This window comes from Salmo trutta, chromosome 17 (assembly GCF_901001165.1).
Source record: "Salmo trutta chromosome 17, fSalTru1.1, whole genome shotgun sequence".
Taxonomy (NCBI): Eukaryota; Metazoa; Chordata; class Actinopteri; order Salmoniformes; family Salmonidae; genus Salmo; species Salmo trutta.
This window is the reverse complement of record NC_042973.1, coordinates 17,380,524-17,406,125: the sequence shown is the minus strand read 5'-3', so window position 1 is coordinate 17,406,125 and position 25,602 is coordinate 17,380,524. Positions and strand designations below refer to the sequence as shown.

The 25,602-nt window shown below is 41.7% G+C and overlaps 1 protein-coding gene across 2 annotated transcripts; it reads left to right on the top strand.

Annotated features, from left to right (window-relative positions):
- LOC115151747 (AP-1 complex subunit mu-1) lies at positions 1-24,620 on the top strand. Of its 2 annotated transcripts, none has more exons than XM_029695945.1 (12): positions 1-219; positions 4,231-4,387; positions 4,696-4,763; positions 4,995-5,125; positions 5,362-5,509; positions 5,698-5,824; positions 6,152-6,294; positions 10,236-10,307; positions 10,445-10,603; positions 10,785-10,910; positions 17,399-17,474; positions 17,908-18,741. In XM_029695945.1, the coding sequence occupies exons 1-12, from the start codon at positions 178-180 to the stop codon at positions 17,997-17,999; spliced, it is 1,341 nt and encodes a 446-aa protein (XP_029551805.1). In that variant the 5' UTR covers positions 1-177; the 3' UTR covers positions 18,000-18,741. The 2 variants fall into 2 exon arrangements, with proteins under 2 accessions (XP_029551805.1, XP_029551806.1); XM_029695946.1 differs by lacking the exon at positions 17,908-18,741 and adding an exon at positions 23,173-24,620 and having other exon boundaries at positions 2-219.
- Positions 24,621-25,602: the final 982 nt, after the last annotated feature.

The window sequence follows — 25,602 nt, the reverse complement described above, 5'->3', positions numbered from 1 at the left end:
GTGTCTTCTGGTTTGTGAAGTGACGTGTGCACAAAACCCGGTCAATGGTAGCGAAAAACACCTAGCACCCCTAGTTGGATGCTACCGTACCGCTACATATTTTTATATTGCAATATTTAGATATTATAAATATATTTATCACCAACTCGTAGTAAGTAACGGCGAACTAGAAGCAAAATGTCAGCAAGTGCGGTTTACGTGTTAGACCTCAAAGGCAAGGTAAGAGGACATGCCAGATTTGGGTTAGCTAACGTTAGATAGCTAGCTAAATGACAAGTGTTTCCCATTAAAATGTTTAGCTAATAATGCATTGTACGTTTTGATGAACAAGTTACAATATAAAGCTAGCTAGTTTACGTTCTAAGAAAAATATAGAGTATTGAATTTGAGAGCTTTATGTTGACATGGGAAAGTAGTGATGGGAAACCGAGGCTTTCTGAAGCCTTTGGGGCTTTTACCAAATTGTGCCGAAAAACGGTTAATTACTCGGAGCTTTTAACAATGCACATTAGTGATGATCGTCGGTGCCAGGCGCGCGGGTTCCAGTACACAATTTTTTTGGTTAAAATGTATGAGCTCACAACGGTAAGTCGTTCTAGATAAGAGCGTCTGCTAAATGACTAAAATGTAAATGACATCTGCTGGTCAGCAATGAAAACTAGCGTTTGATGTTTTATACGTTTTTTCCACACTATTCATCAAATTTCAATGGTGCAGCGGTTAGTCGCTAGTCTTCGTAGCCTACAATTAGTTACTATTGCGTTGCAGATTCGAACCTTATATTGTGCATCCCTTTTTTTGCTGTGAATCCCTTTTTTTGCTATCAAAAACGGAATCTATGGCATTATGTAAGATCCTTAAGACAAGTAATTGTTTAAAGCTGCAATATGTAGGTTTTTGGGCACCCAACAAAATTAGCATAGAAAAGTAAGTTATAGATCAGTCATTCTCGGTGAAAGCAAGTAAGACGAGGTAGATCTGTTCTATGTCTCCTATTTCTATGCTTCACGGTCTTAAGTCTTTTCATTATTTTACTTTTGATTTTGTACCTGAGCATCAAACAGCTGAAAATACAATATGTTTGGTTATGGTAAATATATTTCACAGCAGTTTAGATCAACCTGGCCAAGGCTTTCGACTCTGTCAATCACCGTATTCTTATCGGCAGACTCAACAGCCTTGGTTTCTCAAATGACTGCCTCGCCTGGTTCACCAACTACTTCTCTGATAGAGTTAAGTGTGTCAAATTGGAGGGCTTGTTGTCCGGACCTCTGGCAGTCTCTATGGGGTACCACAGGGTTCAATTCTCGGGCCGACTCTTCTCTCTGTATAGATCAACGATGTCGCTCTTGCTGCGGGTGATTCCCTGATCCACCTCTACGCAGACGACACCCTTCTGTATACTTCTGGCCCTTCTTTGGACACTGTGTTAACTAACCTCCAAACGAGCTTCAATGCCATACAACACTCTTCCGTGGCCTTCAACTGCTCTTAAATGCTAGTAAAACCAAATGCATGCTTTTCAACCGTTCGCTACCCGCCCGACTAGCATCACTACTCTGGACGGTTCTGACTTAGAATATGTGGACAACTACAAATACCTAGGTGTCTGGCTAGACTATAAACTCTCCTTCCAGACTCATATTAAACATCTCCAAAACATTTCCTATTTCGCAACAAAGCCTCCTTCACTCACGCCGCCAAACATACCCTCGTAAACTGACTATCCTACAGATCCTCGACTTCGGCGATGTCATTTACAAAATAGCTTCCAGTACTCTACTCAGCAAACTGGATGCAGTCTATCACAGTGCCATCCGTTTTGTCACCAAAGCCCCTTATACCACCCACCACTGCGACCTGTATGCTCTAGTCGGCTGGCCCTCACTACATGTTCGTCGCCAGACCCACTGGCTCCAGGTCATCTATAAGTCTATGTTAGGTAAAGCTCCGCCTTATCTCAGCTCACTGGTCACGATAACAACACCCACCCGAAGCACGCGTTCCAGCAGGTATATCTCACTGGTCATCCCCAAAGCCAACACTTCCTTTGGCCGCCTTTCCTTCCAGTTCTCTGCTGCCAATGACTGGAACGTATTGCAAAAATCGCTGAAGCTGGAGACTTATATTTCCCTCACTAACTTTAAACATCAGCTATGTGAGCAGCTAACCGATCGCTGCAGCTGTACATAGCCCATCCAATCTACCTACCTCATCCACATATTGTTTTTATTTACTTTTTGCACACCAGTATTTCTACTTGCACATCGCCATCTGCTCATCTATCATTCCAGTGTTCATTTGCTAAATTGTAATTACTTTGCTACTATGGCCTATTTATTGCCTTACCACCTCACTCCATTTGCACACACTGTATATAGACTATTTTTTTTCACATATTGTGTTATTGACTGTACGCTTGTTTATTCCATCTGTAACTCTGTTGTTTGTGTCGCACTGCTTTGCTTTATCTTGGCCAGGTCGCAGTTGTAAATGAGAACTTGTTCTCAACTAGCTTACCTGGTTAAATAAAGGTGAAATAAAATACAATGTTTCTCTACACTACACTTGCCTGTTTTGTCACACACACTGAAATTAGGCAAGCCATTAGAATTTGAACAACTAGGAAGTAACTGAGCAGTTTCTACAGTGCGTATTTGAGTAACAATGTGCAGAAATGTGGCGTCACATAAAACGATAAATGAATATGCCTTCGCCCCCATTCCCTGTCATTTGAGTGTACTAGACCCCGCGACTCTACCTGCTGAGCTATCGTTCATGTGACGCTACATGAAAAAGTCTATATACGGTACATTGTAAGTACAGTGTCCAGTAGAGGTCCGTGTTTGAAAGCAGCTTGGAATCATAGAATTCACCAGAACCACGGCAAAATCAGTGGCATCTCGCATTTTGCAACACACGTTTGAAAAACCATGTGATCAAACGAATCTTCGGACGTCATTAATCACGTAATAATGTTCCTTTTGAAACGAACATCGGTACATTGTCAGATCAGTAGTGCTTTGAAAACCACGGGAAAGTAATGTTACTTAGCTAGCTACTCCACCAGCTGGACTGGTTTTGAATGGGCTATTTCTTTGGATCACGTGATACATTAAAGACGAATTCTGCATGATTATGGTAATGGTGGTGGCCTTGTGAATAGTAAGCTGTATTACAAGCCTAACGAGAGGTGTTATCATCCATGGTTGTCATGACCACCAACAGTTGCCCTCATCCAAAGGCTAGTTTATTAGGTACGCCCGTCTCCTACCGGGTCGGTACCCCCTTTTGCCTCCAGAACAGCCGGAATGCTTCGGTGCATGGAAACGTTGCTCAATTGATATTAAGGTACCTAACGTGTGTCAGGAAAACATTCCCCACACCATTACACCACCGCGATCAGCCTGTACCTTTGACACAGCCACGATGTGGATATGGACTCATGCAGCTTATGCCAAATCCTGACTCTGCCATCAGCATGATGCAACAGGAACTGGAATTCGTCGGACAACTCCTCAATTGTCCAGTGGTGATCGCAGGCCCACGAGTTGCTTTTTCATGTTTTTGCTGAGAACCCTGTATGGGCCTCTGCTGCAGTAGCCCGTCCGTGACAAGGACCGGCGAGTTGTGCGTTACGAGATTCCGTTCTGCACACCACTGTTGTACTGTGCCATTATTTGCCTGTTTGTGGCCCGCCTGTTAGCTTGCAAGAGTCTTGCCATTCTCCTTCAACCTCTCATCAATGAGCTGTTTTCACCCACAGGACTGGTGATGACTGGATGTTTTTTGTTTGTTACACCATTCTAAGTTAATCCTAAACATTGTTGCGTGTGGAAAGTCCAACACGCCTGGCACCGACGATCATACCACGATCAGTCGCTTAGGTCACTCGCTTTGCCCATTCTAACGTTCAATCAAACATTAACTGAATTCCTCTGTCTGCCTGCTTTTTATAGCAAGCCACGTCCACGTCACTCGACGTACATGGGAGCGAACCATTTGAACGGGCTGGTGTGCCTAAAACAACTGTCCGCTGTGTGTGACGGCTCAAATGCATAGTCCAGTTATGATGACCCATGTAGATTTTTTCAAGGACACTTGAAGATATGAATACATTGCCAGTGATTCCTGTTCAGGATGTTGTCAGGAGACACAGGCCATGTAGATGTCCTAACATGAAGGATAGAGAAAGTGAGAGTAAGTTCCTGTTTTGTTTCACCTTTTCAGGTTCTGGTTTGCCGTAACTACAGAGGAGATGTGGACATGTCAGAGATTGAGCACTTTATGCCTATCCTCATGGACAGAGAGGAGGAGGGTAACTTATCCCCTATCCTGGCCCACGGAGGTGTCCGCTTCATGTGGATCAAACACAACAACCTGTACCGTATCCTTACTGCCACTCATCCTTTCACAAAATGTGTTTACAACTACTGCCTCAATATTCCTTTGCCTTTCCAATATTAGAGTACCCAATACAAATGGGAAAATTATACTTATCTTGCGCTTTGTAAAAGGGAGCGTGATGGTTGGTTTGATTGCTTAGGTCAAATATACTACTACTCTGAGAGCTCACAAAAAGATCACTTCCAGTAAATACCACTTTCAGTTATTTCTCAAACTGACCTTTTCCAGCTCATCTTTGTTTTACTTATCAGCCCCACATCAACTTCACCTTAACATATTTTCAATCAGTTGTAGCAACGTCTAAGAAAAATGCTTGTGTCTCATTGGTCTTCTCTTTCCTCTACAAAATTATTCAGGTGAGTTGCATATTTTGTCTATTGTGCGGTATAAAATGGTTTCCAGTAGAGTGTTTAGGGTGACGAAAATCGTAGTCTTATTTGGCCAATTATTACCCATAGGTTATTACAGATGTTTAACTGGTAAGAAATGTGTTATAGCTGGTCTTTGAATTATTATATGAAGCACTGCTACCAACTTCATGAGAAAATGCAGTTGGGTAACTTTATTCAAGTCCTTTGTCTCTTCAGGTTTTCTCAGAGTATTTTAAGGAGTTGGAAGAGGAGAGTATCAGAGATAACTTTGTCATCATCTATGAGTTGATGGATGAGTTGATGGACTTTGGCTACCCCCAGACCACTGACAGCAAGATCCTTCAAGAGTGAGTATCCTCTCCAGCCCTTAATCAGTCTCCTAAACTCTGTACAAACCCATGTTTTGCTTCCATTAAACATTTTCAAATCCCTCCAAGTTAAACAGAAGATACACTAGTGTAGATCACTACGTATGTACCAAATATCTAGAATTTCACCCAAGCACCCAGTATGGCTGCAGACAGAGTGGAATCTGTCATTGTTGTCCTATCCTCTCACCCTGTTTGTCTCTGTTGGTTTTTAGGTACATCACCCAAGAGGGGCACAAGTTAGACACGGGGGGCCCGCGCCCCCCTGCAACCGTCACCAACGCAGTGTCCTGGAGGTCAGAGGGCATCAAGTACAGGAAGAACGAAGTCTTCCTGGACGTCATTGAGTCTGTTAATCTTCTGGTGAGGCCCCTTGTCACGTCATGTTCTAACACTCCCTTCCCTCTAATACAGTCGTGGCTTGCAATGTTTATTTTTGTCTGACAAAATCATTGTGTTTTATTGAAATACTATCAACCATTTGAACTTAGACACATTTGAGCAATTGTTGTAAAATGTCTGATACTTCTCCTTTTCTCATGTATGTGCAGGTCAGTGCGAATGGTAACGTGCTGCGCAGTGAGATCGTGGGCTCCATCAAAATGCGGGTGTTCCTGTCAGGGATGCCCGAGCTGCGTCTGGGGCTCAACGACAAAGTTCTCTTTGAGAACACTGGCCGTGAGTTCCTCTGCACTGTTTGCCACTGGATGGGCTACAATTCAGTTAAAAGACAAATGCATGTAGATTTCAAAGCTGTTTCTGTGTGGATTCTCAGCCCAAACTTTAGACACTTAGCCTTTTGCTCACAATTTCCCATAGACATCAATGCATGATTTGAAGACAGTTGGAGTTGTGCACACACATCTCAAGTTAGGATTCAGCTCTTACCTCTAATCTATTTCAATTAAACAGCTTTCATTTTCTCAGAACTGTACTTGTACCAAATCCAATCCTCTAATGCCCTCTCCAACTCTCCATATTTTTCTATTGCTGTGCTCATCACAGGAGGGAAGAGTAAATCAGTGGAGCTGGAAGACACGAAGTTCCACCAGTGTGTGCGTCTGTCCCGCTTTGAGAATGACCGCACCATTTCTTTCATTCCTCCTGATGGAGAGTTTGAGCTCATGTCCTACCGCCTCAACACACACGTATGTACTGTATCAGAGACGGGCCAGTTTAATTGCATACGATGGGCTTGTCATTATAGTTTGTTTTCCCGGACAAAGATTAAGTGTGGTCTTAGACTAATAGTGGAGTGTCTCCATTGAAAGGACTTTAATAAATATACAGTGCATTGGGAAGGTATTCAGAACCCTTGACTTTTTCCACATGTTATGTTACAGCCTTATTATAAAATGTATTAAATTGTTTTTTCCCCTAATCAATCTACACACAATACCCCCAGATGACAAAGCAAAAACAAGTTTAGAAATATTTGCATATTTATTACAAATAAAAACCAGAAATATCACATTTACATAAGTATTCAGACCCTTTACTCAGCAATTTGCTGAAGTACTGTTGGCAGGGATTACAGCTTTGAGTCTTCTTGGGTATGACACTACAGGCTTGGCACACCTGTATTTGGGGAGTTTCTCACATTCTTTTTTGCAGATCCTATCTAGCTCGGTCAGGTTGGATGGGGAGCGTCGCTGCAAAGCTATTTTCAGGTCTCTCCAGAGATGTTTGATCGGGTTCAAGTCCGGGCTCTGGCTGGGCCACTCATGGACATTCAGAGACTTGCATTGTATTGGCAGTGTGCTTAGGGTCGTTGTCCTGTTGGAAGGTGAACCTTAGCCCCAGTCTGACGTCTTGAGCGCTCTGGAGCAGGTTTTCATCAAGGATCTCTCTGTACTTTGCTCCGTTCATCATTCCCTCAATCCTGACTAGTCTCCCAGTCCCCACAGCATGATGCTGCCATGGTCATGTGACGTTTGGCATTCCGGGCAAAGAGTTGAGTCTTGGTTTCATCGGACCAGAGAATCTTGTTTCTCACTTCCTGACTGATGTCTTGAGATGTTGCTTCAATATATCCACATAATTTTCCTTCCTCATGATGCCATCCATTTTGTGAAGTGCACCAGTCCCTCCTGCAGCAAAGCACCCCCACACCATGATGCTGCCACCCCTGTGCTTCACGGTTGGGATGGTGTTCTTCAGCTTGCAAGCCTCCCCCTTTTTCCTCCAAACATAACGATGGTCATTATGGCCAAACAGTTCTATTTTTGTTTCATCAGACCAGAGGACATTTCTCCAGAAAGTACGATCTTTGTCCCCATGTGCAGTTGCAAACCGTAGTCTGGCTTTTTTATGGTGGTTTTGGAGCAGTGGCTTGTCGATATAGGACTCGTTTTACTGTGGATATAGATACTTTTGTACCTGTTTCCTCCAGCATCTTCACAAGGTCTTTTGCTGCTGTTCTGGGATTGATTTGCACTTTTCACACCAAAGTACGTTCATCTCTAGGAGACAGAACGTGTCTCCTTCCTGAGCAGTATGACGGCTGCGTGGTCCCATGGTGTTTATACTTGCGTACTATTGTTTGCACAGATGAAAGTGGTACCTTTAGGTGTTTGGAAATTGCTCCCAAGGAGGAACCAGACTTTCTTTTTTTTTTGAGGTCTTGGCTGATTTCTTTTGATTTTCCCATGATGTCAAGCAAAGGGGCACTGAGTTTGAAGGTAGGCCTTGAAATGCATCCACAGGTACACCTCCAATTGACTCAAATGATGTAAATTAGCCTATCAGAAGCTTCTAAAGCCATGACATGATTTTCTGGGATTTTTCAAGCTGTTTAAAGGCAGTCAATTTAGTGCATGTACTGACCCACTGGAATTGTGATAGTGAAATAATCTGTCTGTAAACAGTTGTTGGAAAAATTACTTGTCATGCACGAAATAGATGTCCTAACCGACTTGCCAAAACTAGATTGTTAAGAAGAAATTTGTGGAGTGGTTGAAAAACTAGTTTTTTATTGACTCCAACCTAAGTGTGTGTAAACTTCCGACCTCAACTGTACATAAAAAAATTAGTCTCAAGGTCAATGAGGATAGTGGATATGAGGGTTTAAGTGAGATTGCTTATAACAGCGCCACCTATAGGCCAATCAGTACCATTCTTTTGGACAAAGTTACTCATTGTGTGCCAAAGTTTTGACCATATCAAGGACAAATAATAATCTAAGAATAACAATAGCTTCGCTGTGAACCCCTCATGATAACTTTATTTGTATAGCGCTTTTCAATACAAGTGCTTCACATCATAAAATAGAAGTACTTACAAAGACAGGAGGAAGGAGAATGAAAAAAGATGGCCAAATAAAGTTGAAATCATACATTAAAGCATCTTTATAAAAATGTGTATTCAGCAGGGATTTAAAGCTACTTTGTTGGGGAACGGACCAAATTCAGAGAGATGTGAGTTAGACCTTTCATTCCCATTGAAAGCAAGTCTACAAAGCATTAGATCTGTTCTGTGTTTCTATGCTTCCCGTTCTGAAGTTTCGTTTTTGCGTCTTTTGGTTTTGTACACCAGCTTCAAACAGCTGAATATACACTGAACAAAAATATAAACGCAACATGTAAAGTGTTGGTTTCATGAGCTGAATAAAAGATCCCAGATATTTTACATACATACAAAGCTTTTTTTCTCAAATCTTGTGCACATTTTGTTTATATCCATGTTAGTGAGCATTTCTCCTTTGCCAAGATAATCCATCTATCCGACAGGTGTGACATATCAAGAATCTGGATAAACAGCATTATCATTTCACAGGTGCACCTTGTGCTGGGGACAAAAGGCTGCTCTAAAATGTGCAGTTTTGTCTCACAGCACAATGCCAAGTTTTGAGGGAATGTGCAATTGGCAAGCTGACTGCAGGAATGTCTACCAGAGCTGTTGCCAGATAATTGAATGTTAATTTCTCTACCATAAGCCGTCTCCAATGTTGTTTAGAGAATTTGGCAGTACGTCCCACCGGCCTCACAACCGCATACCACGTGTATGGTGGTGTGTGGGCGAGCGGTTTGCCGACGTCAACGTTGTGAACAGTGCCCCATGGTGGCGATGGCGTTATGGTATGGGCAGGCATAAGCTACGGACAACAAACACAATTGCATTTTATCGATGGCAATTTGAATGCACAAAAATACTGTGACGAATACCGTTTTAATTTTTTTTTTTTTTTTTAAGGCGTCTGTGACCAACAGCTGCTTATCTGAATTCCCAGTCATGTAAAATCCATAGATTAGGGCCTAATGAATTTATTTAAATTGACTGATTTCCTCATATGAACTGTAACTCAGTAAAATAAGTGACGTTGCATGTAGCGTTTTATTTTTGTTGAGTATACTATATTTTCGGTTATGGAAAATGTATTTCACAGCAGTTTAGATGGTACAATGAGTTGAGAATCAATGAATGCTTGTTTTGTCTCACAAACTGACATTAGGCGAACTATTAGAATTTTAGCAACCAGGAAATGGAGGAGTGATTTCTGCATGTTGCATCTTTAGTCACTGAATCTGCAAGCCCTTTTTTTTTTTTTTTTAAATGGCTATTCTCAATTCAAAGGGCTTCAAAGCCCTGTTTTAATGGAGATTCTCAATTGAAATGGCTTCTTAGTCCAAGACTAGGCTTTATATCTGTCTGGGAAACCGCCCCTTTTGGGATGCGCATGCCATTAGAAGTGTTCAAGTAGAAGTTGGAATTTGTCCTTGGTGAAACTGCCACATCCATTTGCGACATTACAACTACAAAGAAGTTACTTCAAACAACGTATACTGTTTTCTTCCCTTGGACGTCATTGCATGTGCGATAGAACAGCAGAGTGTACTTTTTTTGTTGTTGCTACGATGCTGGATGCTCCTCATCTGGTTTCATCAACAAAAACAATAATGCATGCGCTGGGGTGAACAGTGGCACTGTTTCACCTTATGCAGATTTCAGCTTTAAGGTATTCATATATTTTTATGCATATGAGATTGTGACATTATGCATATATGAGAAAGACGTGTCAAAGCAGAAATGACCCTTTCGTTGTATTGTTGAGAAGTTGTTTTTATAAGCCTTAGAAATGTGTTGTCCTCAGGTGAAGCCCCTGATCTGGATTGAGTCTGTGATAGAGAAACACTCCCACAGCAGGATCGAGTACATGATCAAGGTAAACACCAGCCCTGCAACGTTACCCAGCAGCTAAGTTAACAGTATGCTTAGGTATCAAATCAATAGTTAACCACGAAGCTATCATAAACACATTAAGCATGATCTTCTGAAATGCAATATATTGATCTCACTCAGGCTAAGAGTCAGTTCAAGAGGCGGTCCACAGCCAACAATGTGGAGATCCACATTCCAGTTCCCACAGACGCCGACTCGCCCAAGTTCAAGACCACGGTGGGCAGTGTCAAGTGGATCCCAGAGAACAGCGAGGTCGTCTGGTCCATTAAGTCATTCCCGGTGAGTACAACAACACACTGGACTGCATGCTAAAGTAGACCATAGTTTTCAAAGTGGGTTTCTTTGAGTGACTGAACATCATAAACACAAATACAGATCTCAAGTGTCACAACTTACCTGGATAAATGTATGTGAAAAACAACACCATGATCCTAACTGTTGCTCTTTCATCTTGTCCCAGGGGGGTAAGGAGTATCTGATGAGGGCCCACTTCGGTCTGCCCAGTGTGGAAGCAGAGGACAAGGAGGGGAAGCCCCCCATCAGTGTCAAGTTTGAGATCCCCTACTTCACTACTTCTGGCATCCAGGTAAGATGCCTTCCTCGCTGCAGTAGCTCTTTTATCCACCAGGGGTGTCTCTTGTTGCTTTTAGTATTGGGAAACTGGTAATCATTCTAACACATGATGGAGCTATTGTAACACACATGAGGTCTGGCTGTTCAAGCTGAGACCTGAGCTGTCTGGTTTGGTGCGCTTGATTTGCTGCTTCGGGGTCTGGTGCTGTTTGTATGTGGTATTTTGACTACAGACTGTATGACACTCAGTTAACACAGGGAGAACAACATCCCTTCATCACCATAGTGTTTGCCTGGTGGGTCTCTGTCAGAGATGTTGGTCTCTCTGTCACAAAGCTACACTGGAGAGCTTAGGAGTTGACAAGTTGCTCTCTTTCTGGGAAACAGCAGAATGTGTGCACTGTATCCAGAAAGATCTGCACAGGTGCTGTATAGCCAGCATCAGGCAATTGCCCCCCCCCCCAAAAAAATAAAAAAGGATACACACTGCTAAAAAACTGCTTTTAGCACTCAAAATTGCCTTCTTGTATTGAGACATTGTTTTGACAAATACTGTGACATAATGGTCAACTGCTTGTTGATGGGATGGTTAAGAGAAGAACTATTAGGAGCACAGTTCAGTGTGCAGGTCCGTATTGTTGTGGGTCAATGTCATTCTCTCCCTGACAGCCCTCTGGGAGCTGTGGGTCCCCTGATAGATCCAATCAACCACCAGATCTGCCACCAGGGAAATGACTTCGTAGCCCAGAGAATCAAAGGACAGCCTTTTCATTGGCTCAGAGGGGGTTCTTTCGCCTCGTGTCTTTGTATGCCCTCAGGACAGCCTGAATTTGTCGGGGCATGGACTGGGCAAGGTGTCGAAAGCATTTCAAAGGGATATTGGCCCATGTTGACTCCAATGCTTCCCACAGTTGTGACTCATTTCTCTGAACAGGTGAAGAAAAACATCACCAAATTCACTGGGAAAACTTTACATAGGATGAAGATGTAGTACTCCGGCACCTCCATACTACCTGTTAGTGTGGGGTGGTGGGTCCGTGGGGGGCTTTTGACCATTTCTTTGGATTCCTCATGTCGAACTCGTTGTTAGGATAAAGTTTTGTCCAAATCAGATGTTAGTTTCTATATTTATTGAATATGATATGAATCCTATAAATTAAAATGGTCAATTTGGGTGAAATCAATTTGGTTAATTTCTCAGATCAAATTATATTTCAACAGAATGTTACAATTACCATAATTGCATCTGTTTCTAACAACAAACAATTTCAGACCAATCTGAGAAGGTGGGTGTCAATCCTCTAGTGCTTTCTGAGGTGAAACGACCCGTATCATGTTTTGCACTGGACACAGCACATTCAATAACATCCCACACATAATTGAGAGGCAGGGGATTAAATTACACTTTGCTTGAATTTCTCTGGAAATCAGGAAGTTTTGGCACTAATGGAAAATGAGGGACTTTGTAATGAAATCAAGCTACGGAGTTATTGACAGTGTCTTCCTGTTATGTTCTACCAGAGAATGGTCACTGAAAGGTTTCATCATCACTCCAAGATGCTCTCGTTAACGTAGGCCTACTTAACCCCAGTAATGGCACCTTGAGGAAAGAGTTGCTTGTAAACCGCAGCTCCTCAAACTAACTCACTCAACCAGAGATCAATGGAGACATCATCAGAGAGATGCCGCTGGAAGCTGCTTTTTAGGGAGTTTGATTGAGCTACTGTGTTTTTTGGCTCTGGCTGACCCCAAGGCCACTTTGCTGGTGTTCCAGGTCCACTTGAATTGTGCAGAACCCCTGAGCTCACCGCACGCCACCAAGGATCTCTTCTAGCATTGAGGGAACATTTAGGCAGCTTGGACTTATGTGAAATCCATAGATTAGGGCTAAATGTAATTTATTTCAATTGACTGATTCCCTTATATGAACTCTAAGCCAGTACAATTGTTAATTGTTTCATGTTGCGTTTATATTTTTGTTCAATCTAGTTTATCAACATTTTAAGCTAACCATTCTGATCTGTTGTATGAGCCTCATTGCTTTTTAAATGTTTTTGGATGTAGCTTAGGCCTACTGGTTGTTTGGGATCATTCATCTGACAGCTCCCAGTCTGTTTGGAATAAGTTATTTCTTTCTTGCACAGAACGACAAGCTGACCAATAGAATAGGTATACTTTTCTACTATGGAGGATAGTAGGTTGACATAGGTTTGTGATTTTGCTGTTCGTTACTCGTCTTGTTGGCTGAGGAAAAGTAAACGTGGACCGTTATTCTAACATCTTAAAATTGGGATCGGAATTCGTTAAGGACGCACACTATTGCATCCTGTTCTGTTAAAATGAATTAGGCCTACTATAATCTCATTGTGATTTCAGTCATTCTGAGCATTATGGGTGGACGCCCTAATCAGGTCATGCACCCAATGCATATTGGTCCGGTACATTTCTTAAATGTCCAGTAAATTAAAATTCTGCCGGTCAAGTGTCCGGCGTCACATTTTCCTAACGAAAACCCTGGTGTGTGGGCGTGCCTCTGCGTTTGCCTGGCTACATGTGTGAGCGTATGTGTGCGACTGTGCGTGCTCACTCTCTCCACGCTCCCTTGTCTCTCGCACACGACATGCGGCACCAGCAACAACAAAAAAGAAAAGGGGAACCACATCAGCTCCTTAATTACACAGTGTGGTATATCAGAGCGTATCAAAGTGGTGTTTAACCCCACTGCCAGCCTTGCCAGGCGTACAGGCAGATGTGCATCAAGCTCCCCAGCCATACCCCATCTGAGGTAGAAAGGGAAGTTTAACACCAGAGTGGTTGGACTGCTGTAGAGGCAGGGGCTGCATTTGTTTCTTTATAGCCTGCTGATGGTAGGGGAGCCACATCAGGGCTCATCTTCCCCCTCTAAGGGATAATTACAGCTAGGTTCCCCCTCCCCTCAGACACAGTGGCGTGACCCACCAGCCCCTCAGATGTACTCCATATAGGCCCAGTCAACCACCAGAACAGAACACATGACCAACTGCAAGTACTCATGTACTATAAAATGTACAATAAATACATCATAGTCCATATCATGTTTGTACTGTGTATGAAAATAAGTATTGTGTTTGGCACAGACATCATGACAGAGATCCTGAAAAGTAGATATTATTGTGTGGTACTATTCAGGTGCCCAAGAAAGTGATTGGTTGGATGTGCCTTTGTAAGTTTTGTAAGCACATGATCATTTGATGTAAAACAGTTGTTCCTGTTTTGGGGTGGCACAGGTAGCCTAGTGGTTAGATCGTTGGGCCCCAAGCTGACAAGGTAAAAATCTGTCGTTCTGCCCCTGAACAAGGCCGTTAACCCACTGTTCCCCGGTAGGCCGTCATTGTAAATAAGAATTTGTTCTTAACTGACTTGCCTAGTTAAATAAAGGTTAAATAAATATATAACTTCTGTTTTATTTATTTTATTATCGGACATCTATTAGTAGGTAGTAGAGCTATCATGTATACCTAGTTGTTTCAAAGAAGAACTTATAAAACAAGTTGTTTATTGGACCCTGGTTGACAGATTCAGTGCCTATTTTAGCTTCAGCATTAATTGAAGCTATTGATTTGATCAACATGAGGCAAAGAGCTATTGAAATGGTGAATGATCTACCAGAGCCTGGAGAAAGCACTTCTAAACAACTACTGTCTCTGTATTCACATTCTGTACCATCAGAGAAATCCTTGAAGACTGAGGACACATTCATCCCCAAGTTAAATGTGCTGTATTTCAAGAGGGTGTCCTTGAAATATGGCATATTTAGCTTGCTCCAAATGTGTCTGAAACTTTTTTTACCGACTGTGTGAAAAATGTTGCCAGATCGTGCCTGCTTTGGTCTTACAGTAGTTTATAACAACAAACATCTGCATTTGTAAGGCTCCAGACAACTTAGACATAGTGTATAGTAGGCCACACCTCGATTTAGCTGTGTTTTATTACAGAATCACATCAGCCAACCTTGTTACTGTCTGTGACTAACTGGTAGTGTAGGAATATGGAGCTACCAATTTCACCACAGGCCATGTAGAGTTGTAGACAGGTGAACTAATGTTGGAGATGTCAGAAGGAGAATGCTTGTCCTTGTTTCACCCTGTGGGTACTATATCTGTATCTCTGGCGGTTTCTCATTATGACTCTTGATGACTAAAACTTTAGAAACTGTCAAATATTAGGGAACTTTGAATAGGCTCAGTTATGGTACCATGTTTAGCCAAGATGAGACTAAAGGTTAGTGTGATTCTTGCTGATTTATAGTATGAATGTATCGATAAGGCCAAGAGTGTGCAAAGCTGTCATCAAGGCAAAGGGTGGCTACTTTGAAGAATCTCAAATATAGAATATATTTTGATTTGTTTAACACTTATGGAATCATGTAGTAAGCAAATATGTGTTATTTCATAGTGTTGATGTCTTCACTGTTATTCTACAATGAAGAAAATTGTAAAAATTAAGAAAAACCCTTGAATGAGTAGGTGTGTCCAAACTTTTGACTGGTACTGTACGTCATTCATAATCTTTATTGCTATGTAGGTTTATGTATGAGCTGGTAGCACAATTGAGGTTAGCTAGGGACACTGTCAGTGATAACCACCAGGCCTTTCTGAATTGGCCTTGTAGGCTTGCCTTAACTGCTAGCACTCCTGTTCTGCCAATGACAACCACTGGACCTGACTGATGTTAGCTTTGACATGCCAGCACTGAGATCCTCCTGTTCTCACAATGAGAAGAGCCTCTACTGTCTAGACTGCAGTCAGACACACACTCACACCGCTCTGAGACAGTTCAGACAGTCCTCCCATATGCATATAGACCTATTCATTTTGCATTGTGTATCGGTTGTGTGATCTGCCTCAAACACCCTTTAGATCTTAAATTACACTTGGAATTGGCGTTGTGCGCAAATGGGAGGAGATTTACAGCTCACAGTCCAAATACAGCGCTAGTCTGACATGAATAATGTCAAGTCAGCAGACAGATTTACCTCGGTGGAGTAAATTATGTGTTTGTATCCTACTAGGTTGCCTTTGCACCAGTTTATGGGATCACGGCCTTTTTCATAGGAGAATGCAGCAGCCCCCTCTCTGTAGCCGTTTTGGTATTTTATTAGGATCCCCATTAGCTGTTGCGAAGCAGCAGCTACTCTTTCAGGGGTCCACACAAAACATGAAACATAATACCCAACATTAATAGACAAGAACAGCTCAAGGACCGAACTACATCAATTGTTTCTTTGCCTGTTATGAGACAAAGCAATCTTGTGTGTCTTGGAGGTAGGTTGTGCCCAAGTACTAGCAGTGTTCACACCTTTTCTGAGAGGAAGATCAAATATTTATTTTGGGTGGCCGACTGCATGCCTGTTGCATCTTCATCAGGACCACCAGACAGATCAGACCTAGAGGTGCTCATTGAGGAGCCTTTAAGGGTCGGTGATGTCCTGGCTTTCTCCATTATGGCCCAGTTATGATTGATGGTACCCTTGGTGTAAAGAGTTTTTGCATTAGGGAGTGAAACAATCATCTTCCCCATATGGTGTTGATAAAAAGCTCAGTATTTATGTGAAGAGAGCTTGGCTGCGGTGTGGTGTGCTGAGTCCATTTACACATAGTCAAATCTGCCTGTCAGTGTAATTCTCTGGGCTGTTATTGCAAGTGTTTTATCTTGGGGAAGATTTAAGACTCAATCCCCCCCACTCTCTATCTGTTAGAATCTCTGAAGGTGGTCCTCGTTTCAATGAGAGCCCGGCCATGAAACGATGGGGGAATATTAAGCTCAATTAATTATAAGAGCACCATGAAGATAAGCATATTAAAGGGATACTTCTGGATTTTGACATGCTAGCAGTTACCATAGACTTCTAGCCATTGTGCTAATACTAGTTGGCAATTGCGCTAACGCCAGCACGCAGACATAAAAATGGTATCCACAAGTTCATCTGACTCTAGGGAAGGGATAAAAGGCTTTATTGGAACAGTTAGCCCCCTCGTTGTATGGCTCGATTTGGTAAATTCTTTATGTAAAATGATGCAATATGTGTACCCTTGGTGGATCTTATTCAATAGGTTGTAGTTTGAAGAATTGATAATTTCACACAGGATTGGGAAGTGCTAGTTCCCCACTTTTTGTTTTAATATCGAAAATGTTCTTAACCACTTCTTCATACCAGCTTGTTTCTGGAATGTGAGAAGTTCTCATCTGCAGACATTGACTTGTGTTGCAGCCAGGGCATATTTGACCTTAGTGGTTGTTGCCTGAAACGTGGCATTGTTAAAGTTAGTATTTGAGTGAATATAAACAATAAAATCATCCTGGTAAAAACAATGCAGTATCATATACAGTAAACCTGATTTTGTTCTATTCATTATAGTGTACTTTACAACCCCTCCCCCCACCTTCCTCACTTGGAACACGGTTTGCTCTGTGTGATGAAAGACATGTTTTGTGAAAACGTTTGCTAACTCTTGTTTTTAGGTGCGCTACCTGAAGATCATTGAGAAGAGTGGCTACCAGGCTCTGCCATGGGTTCGATACATCACACAGAACGGGGGTAAGGTTGAACATTCTCCACACCATGTAGTAATAATAATAATAAGCATTCACACTCTTCTCTCAAAGAAGACTTCATCTCAGCCCACTATACTGTAATAATGATCTCTCATTATCATACCACCCACTAAACATCTGCATGTAAAACACCCTGTCATCTACCATCAATATTATGTGTTCAATTGTGCATGTGTCTGAACAGCCATGTGGATCTGCTCCGGTCCTCTGTGGTTCGATTGGCTATCCTGCTCTGTTGCCCCTCACATTATACATGTATTGGCATTTTTATTGGTTTCAGTATTTGCAGCACTGAATGTTGCTTCAGGGACCTTTTTTTTCCCCCTGCCATGGACTACATCTAGGAGACACACTGCTAGCAAAGGGTCTAACGCCAGTAGATTTGGTTATTTTCTCTCCCCTCTTCTGCTCTACAGTACATCATGTTGTGAGGTTCTACAGGACAGGCTGCAGTCCGTCTCCCTCCAGGCCTCTCTTCCTGATAAGGTTATCTGTGCAGATGGTCTGAGACAGGGCCCCTCCCACCTCTGATTGGCAGGAAGGAAGTAGCCAGGCAATAGCGTTGTTCTTGGCGGCCGCTGGCCAGCTGTCATACTGTACTACACCCCGTCGAATGGCTGCTGAATTATAAAGCAGAGCAAACCCAGCCAATATTAATTATCTCCAATATCAACCAGAGGAAGGCATTCATCTCCACTCGACTGGGCGCTTGTTTTGATACTTTGTCAATCAGGGGGGGTTGAACCTTTTGGTCCGGGCAGTCTTTTGTCTGCTCTGTGCAAGGTCAGACTACAGGTCCTGGGTCTGTTTTTGTCTGTGTGTGTGACTTGAAGATACAGTTGAAGACTAGCCTATTTGGAATCACTGACTCGCTGATGGAATTCATGTCAATCTTTTTACTACAATAAAAGTATTCTCCTCTTGAAATGAGCCCAATAATATGTTGCAATATCTTTAGGGCGTGTACATGATCCCTATTATCAGGCAGGTGTGCTATTATAGCAATAAGCATTATAGCAATAAGCATTATCACCTGAAGTCATATGGATGTAGCATGGTGACTACATGGCTGAAGCATGGGGTTGCTCTTCTGCATTAACCACAATCCGCTATTCATTAGCTAGGCCTCACTCTAAATGTCATCTTGTTGCTTGCTAAATGTTCACAAAAACCTCCCAATGTCACTAATAAATAATGGGATTTTTGAGTTTTTAAAAATAAATACTGTGTAATTGTGTGCATTTTCCAGTGAATATAGGCCTACCGTTTATGCATTTTTTGTCATGCCAGACACCTCGTTTGTAAAACACTGCCAATTACGGTAAAAATGGAGTTGAAAAATGAATCGTACAGCATTTCAAAGCCATGATCAGGCTCTTTTCAATAATTGCAATCAAAACTGTTGTCTTCCTGAGATTGCAGTTATAAATGTTGTGCAGTGACTGGGCTTATTTGAACATATTATTTTCCACTCAGCGATCACCTTTGTGAGGAGTTGCGCGCTTTTGCCACCCAACAATGGATGTTCAGCTGATAAACGACATGGCTACTTAACGGCTTCAGGAATTCATTTGTTATTAAACAATTATATAAACTTGACATTCAAGCAGCTCAATAGTGTAGGCCTACATAAACCTTTCTTTGCAAATGACATCGCTGTGTACGATGTTGTCTGATGAAAAAAGACTGAAAAACAGATGGAGGACTTTTTATTGTGTGGAATCCAAGTGCCAATGTTCAACTCTGAATTGGGCTTCCCACCTCCGCTGAGATGTGTCCGGCATGAGGACGTAGCCTACTGAGGCGGGGCTCTCGACACCGAGAGGGAAGGCTTCCTCCGATTGGAAACCGAATGCTGATTTACATTACATTTAAGTCATTTAGCAGACGCTCTTATCCAGAGCGACTTACAAATTGGTGCATTCACCTTATGATATCCAGTGGAACAACCACTTTACAATAGTGCATCTAAATCTTTTAAGGGTTAGAAGGATTACTTTATCCTATCCCAGGTATTCCTTAAAGAGGTGGGGTTTCAGGTGTCTCCGGAAGGTGGTGATTGGATACTAGCAGACTGGAGACTAGCAGACTGGATTTAATAAATAGTGTGAAGCGTCAGATGTCGGGAAGATTGTTAAGAAATAAATATAAATTATTATTTTCTGTTTTGAAGTTTGAAAATGTACTGGCTCAAGTGGCCATATGAAAGCTTCATTAACTTGCCCGGTAGAGGTTGCTGGGCCAGCGGGCAGCCCTGAATGTCGAGCTCTGCCTTCGTACCATTTCTGTACCATACCGGGGTATACAGTATTACCAGCAGTGCACACAAGGGCCGCTATTTTCTTTCCAAACATAAAAAAAAATGATTCATTTGTCGTACAAAATTAGGAGGCAGGGATCTTTATCCAGGAGGGGATGTATTGTCTCTGCTGTAAACAACAAGCTTGATCTTGCAAGTTAGCAAACCAAATGCATCGCTGGAGCCCTGAGCTGGAGATCATTTATTTGGCACATCTTACATGCATACATAAGCAGTGGCATAGCATGCACCCCTGAGCTTTAGGGCACCTCAAACACCCCCCAAAACTAATGCAAATAGTCTGTGTAGCCATTTGATTAGCTGTTCAGGAGTCTTATGGCTTGGGGGTAGAAGCTGTTTAGAAGCCTCTTGGACCTGGACTTGGTGCTCCGGTACCGCTTGCCATGTGGTAGCGGAGAGAACAGTTTATGACTAGGGTGGCTGGAGTCTGAAGTCTTAAGTATGGGTGATAGATTTCATACTGGAGTGGTTAGACCTTAACTGTTAGTGTATCGCTGAATACTTACAGTAGATGTACTGTTCATATAGATTAATCTTTAAATTCTTTAGTTTAACACAGATATAAATAATAATATTTAAGAACTGTGGCAGCATACTGCACTTGTTGTATCTGACCAAAAGGGAAGTCCTAGCCACCCTTTTCCATACTAAGATCTGTATTTGTCATGTGCATGTGTGGCATATTCCATTAGTTCCACTTAGAGTTCAAAGAATACTAGAGCTTTTGTTTGTTCCTAATTAATACAAAATTCAACTTTGTTCAACCCTGTTATTAACTCAATGTGTTTATGTAAGCTGTCACGGCAATCAAGCGACACAGGAGATCACTGATGTGTAATTATAAACTTTGTGTGAAGGTGTCTTGTCTTCCCAGTTAATTACAAACATCTCATGTACTCTGGGCAGTGCCAAGATTTAAGTCCACATTCACCCCCAACGGCCCAACTGAATACAAGCCAACGCCACCTGATCTGAGTACTTGCATCATCTTGATGAGCTCTGGATTTTAGTTGCCACACTGGGCACCCGTTTCCAGACTGTTTCCTTGCCAGTGTCCACCGCAGACTGCTACCACACAACCATTTTATTTTGTTCAAGAAAGTGATGCAACGTTAGCAGCCTTAACTGGCAGATGATTCCGTCTGAGATGTATTAATTTTAAAGAGCAAATGTAGTTAGACATCCTTAATATTAAGCGTGGCACCCTGTGGTTTTATTAACCTCATCCATTAACATTTACAACTTCAAAGGGAAAGAAGTGAATCATTATTGACCTATGCCTAGCCTATATGACATATCACTCTGTTATCAAACAATGAAAGACGAAGTACTTCATATTCCACGTTTCATATTACTTTTAAAGAGGAGCAGTGTTATTTTATGGGGAAGTGATACACTTCACTGTACAACAACAAAGCAGTGGCCCTAAGTCAACTGGAGGCCTTGATCTCTTTGGCAAACTAGTGTTTTCTTCAGGCTGATTGAAAATCCTTGTCAGATTTGCAGAGTGGCCTGGGGGCCTTTATGTGGCCTTGTTGATGGCGGTTGCTGTGGTTTAGTTTCACCCCTGCACCGACAAGCACTTTGTTGTGGACGACGGCATGCGAATGGCCAGGAGTGCCAATGTCCCTGTGTGAGTGTGCAATGGCCAGGAGCCTGAGTCGGCAAAGCCACGCACTGTTTCCATCTCCGCAAGAAGAACTGTGTGTGTGTACGTTTTAGGGGAGAGGGGCGCATAGGACCAAATTAGAGATCTCCCATGAGCGGGCAGTAAAGGCCTGTAAACACAGCCTATCAATTACCACAGCCAAAGTAGTCCTAGACTTAAGCTGTCTTATTCTACCCCTTTTAATATTCTCTCTTAAACCAGCGTGTGTTTGATGGTTAAGAAGGAGGAAACCATTGTCTAGCCCGTGGCATGTGCTTGCTACAATTTTAAAAATAGTTTATCCATCTGAGTCGGTTATTTAGACTGATGTGAAGACTGGATTAGAGAGTTCTGTTAAAAGTATCATATTTTTTAAGAAATGTCATATTACTGAGTAGTAGTATTTTGAAGTTCTATTAGTTCTATTCTATTAGTTGTTAAATGATTTAAAAGGGTCGAAATGTCTTCAGTTTTATGCACATGAAAAAAGTATTCCAAACTATGAATCCCCACATTTAGAAAGCGAACCGTTGAGTTTCGCTAGAAGTAAACATGTGAAATTTAAGCATGTGTGGCAGGGACTTGTGGGCGTCTGTGTTAGACTCTTCATAACTACTGAATTTGGCACAGAATTTCTCGATTACAAATATGTCAGTGTGTTTCAAAGTCAACTCGCGTCACGTAACAATACTATTGGGCTCCGGGCACTATTGTTCCAAGTGCCCTTGGTTCCCCTAGCAACCACAGAAACACTGTTCCACCTTAACCTTTGCACTTAATTGCTCTTAAAGCAGATACGGTTCAAGGCAAATGAAAACCAGATACGCTGGGCTTCGGGGGCAAACCATTTCATCACTCCACGTCTAACGTTCCACACATCACACTGTTTCCATAACAAACTGTTTTTTTAATTGTTATTACATACATTGAGGCTGTTTCTTAGGCTAAAGAGCGATTTTGGAGAAGTTTCTACTAACAGACGGTACTGATCTCGTTAAATCTGGCCCATGCTGCGTGCTTGCCCACGTTGTGACGCGTAAGAGGACACACAAAGTCCACAAACATAAAGAAGTACACAAGCCAGTGTGTGGGTGGGTGGGGGACTGTATGGAGGGTGTGTGTGTGGGGGGGAGTGTGGATGTCATGCTCACCTCGACTCAAAACTCTGAGATTCCTGAACAGATAAGTAGTCAGAACTTGGCCTGAGCAGAGAAACCAAACTCGACACAGCTGTGTGCTTCCCATTGTAAATCTGTGTATTTAAGATGTTTGTTTACAACTCATACTGCCAAGCAAAGCACCAGAGAAACTTAACTCAACATCTCCTTACTTACACACAATCTTTCGTCTTAGGGAACCAAAATAAGGAAACTTATCCTTGAGCTGGTTCTGCTGGTTTAATCAGTTGTCTCATACGTACTTGTCCTCTGTTAGTTTTACAATGGGTGGAGCCAGCTCCCAAGAGACACATCCGGTTTTCTTTTGTTTGGCTCTAGGAACAATATTGAAACACTAATTCGTTTTGATGAATTATTTTCCATTGTGTGTGTTTGAGGTTAAGGTGGAAGGGTAGGAAAACGGCTTCTCTAAGCATTAGCTTTTATGGCCAAACCGATTTTATTATATATCAGTCAATATCCATGTATGACTGTGGGCTAAATTGATGTTACTGATTAGATCACTAATGATATTGGTTTCCATTTTCTTTTCCAGATTACCAGCTCCGAACCCAATAGAAACTGCAGCAGGAAAGGGAAGGGCCCATATTTCTATGGATGGAACATTGTTGGTCACGGATGTGTAATTACTTCTAGTCCTTTGTCATGGACATTTGTTGTCAATTGACTTCATTTGTTTTCTTTTCAAGTTTGAAGTTTGTTTCATGTTTAGTGCCATAATACAAAAATTATATTCCTCTGAAAATTCTAAATATACGTTTTTATTTGGTTACAGTTGTGCTCTAAAAGTAGTGAGATGTATGATATTTCTATAGTAGGTCAGTTGCAAATATTGAATACAATTGTTGATACTCACCCCTTTTCCATCTAAATCACCTGCTTGCAATGTGGTCATATATTTTAAAGGTCAATTTCAGGTGTTACAAGTTGAGTGTGACCAACGAAACAGTGAAGTGTTATAAGAAGTTTAATGTGAATTTACACACAGCGTTCTTCATTTATCGGTTGTCCTGATTACTTAGTGATAACCTGATGCAAGGCTGAAAAAGCTCTTCAATATATTGTCTGGGCCGGAATCATCGGACATCATAGTCTGTATGGCTGTTATGAGAGTAAGGTGCATTGGTACATTTGTGCAGATCGAAGTGAGCACTTAAAATGGTCAAACTATATAATAAAATATTTGCCACACCAGTTTTTATTGCAGTTCCTTTAGGCCACCATTACCTCTGTGAATAATCAAATCCTAAATGTTTATTAGGATGTATTAAGTTGCTAATTAGCTGTTGATACATTTTAATATTTTGTGGTCATTTTCATCTGTTTTGTTTTCTTATCCTCACATTGGTCAGTGGAATACAACATGCTCAATGGAAGGCAACATTTTATAAACCGTTCTGAATGAAGCTAGCTATTAAATGGTATTGTACATTGCTAGCAGATATTTTAGATGACTTGTGTTAACAGTTGACTGCCATGGTTGCTTCAATAAGTTCTCAAAAACGAGGCCAAAAACTGCAAATTTGCAAAAACATCCCTATAGTGATCCCACCATCAGATATTTTCTCCCTCATAAAATAAAAATGTTATGGTCTTGTTTGCTATAAACTGATTTTATGTCCAAATCAGAGACAACAGTCTGAGTGGTTGTGAGTTTGAGGTTTCTCTTTCTTGTCCATTCATTTTGATCACAACACCGTTGTGGCGAGCTTTTGCTTATGCAGAAAATGTATCTGAAAGTGTCAATCTTTTTTTTTTATACCTTCAGTTCACATCCAATTGATCACATCCAATTGATCTTTTAAAATGAACGTTTTGTTGTACTTCATCATCCAACCAAACTTTTGCTTACATTATACTTATGACACAAGGAACCCTTCAATCAATTAAAATTAGGAAACCTCTTTTAGCAGTGGTATTGACTTGCCTGTATTGTTATCCATATCTTTAAAATCAAGCATCTATAAAGTTTTATCAAAAAGAGCTTGACTGTTTCCATTTGTATTAAACTATTTTCAACTTCATTGCAGGCTTTCTACTGTATTGTCTGCAGCATGTTTAGGTAGCATTTGAATACTTTAAAAATGCATCCATCCTTTTGAAGTAATCACTTATCTGACTTGACTGCATCTGTGAATGCGAAATAGTGACACCCCTGCTTTCACCTAGCCAAACATGCTTGACCAATGATTAATTTCAAGAAAGTGTGGGAGGAAGGATGCGTTTTCAAAGTATTCCAAAATTGAATAGTTTTATGATAACAGGTATTGGATATCTATCACTACAGCCCATTTGTGTTACATCACAACTCTGAGGAGAGTAGAAAGTGAATTGTCAGTGAGTTAGATGCTGTGTTGCGTGCATTCCTCATGCTCCGGCTCCAGATCAGAATGGTGTATCTCCCTGCAGACCACTGGGGTGTGAATAGCATGCAGGCCTGTGAGTCTCTCTCTCTCGCTCTCTAAAACAAATCTATCTGCCATTGTATCAGTTAATGAGCTTTAGATCATAATGGTGATACAAAGACCAGTTCTGCATAGATGGTCTGCCCTTTACACAACAGAAGTGTGTCTCCTCGAGGATATGTCTCCTCAGATATGCATATACAAGGCGGGCGCTTGGACAAATAAGACAAAATTGGCCTTCTGGAAACAAAGGTTCAAACTTCAGAACATGAGCTGGATCAGCTAGAAAAGCAACAAAATAGTGAGAATATTGTCCCTACCCGAAGATGGGGGGGGGGGGGGGAAGGGGACCATTCAAGCTGATATCAGGAGCTTGACGTGGCTGTATCACTGGAGGATCTGGAGTGATGCCATCAGATCGGCGTGAAGCAGAAGAACGTTAAATACCCTTGCATGATCATATTTAAACTGGAACTACCAGACCAAAGTCAACATTCCTAGGGCACGGGGGTAAGGAGATCAGGATCCAGGTGGGAAAGGGAAGTGTGGAGTGCAATAGA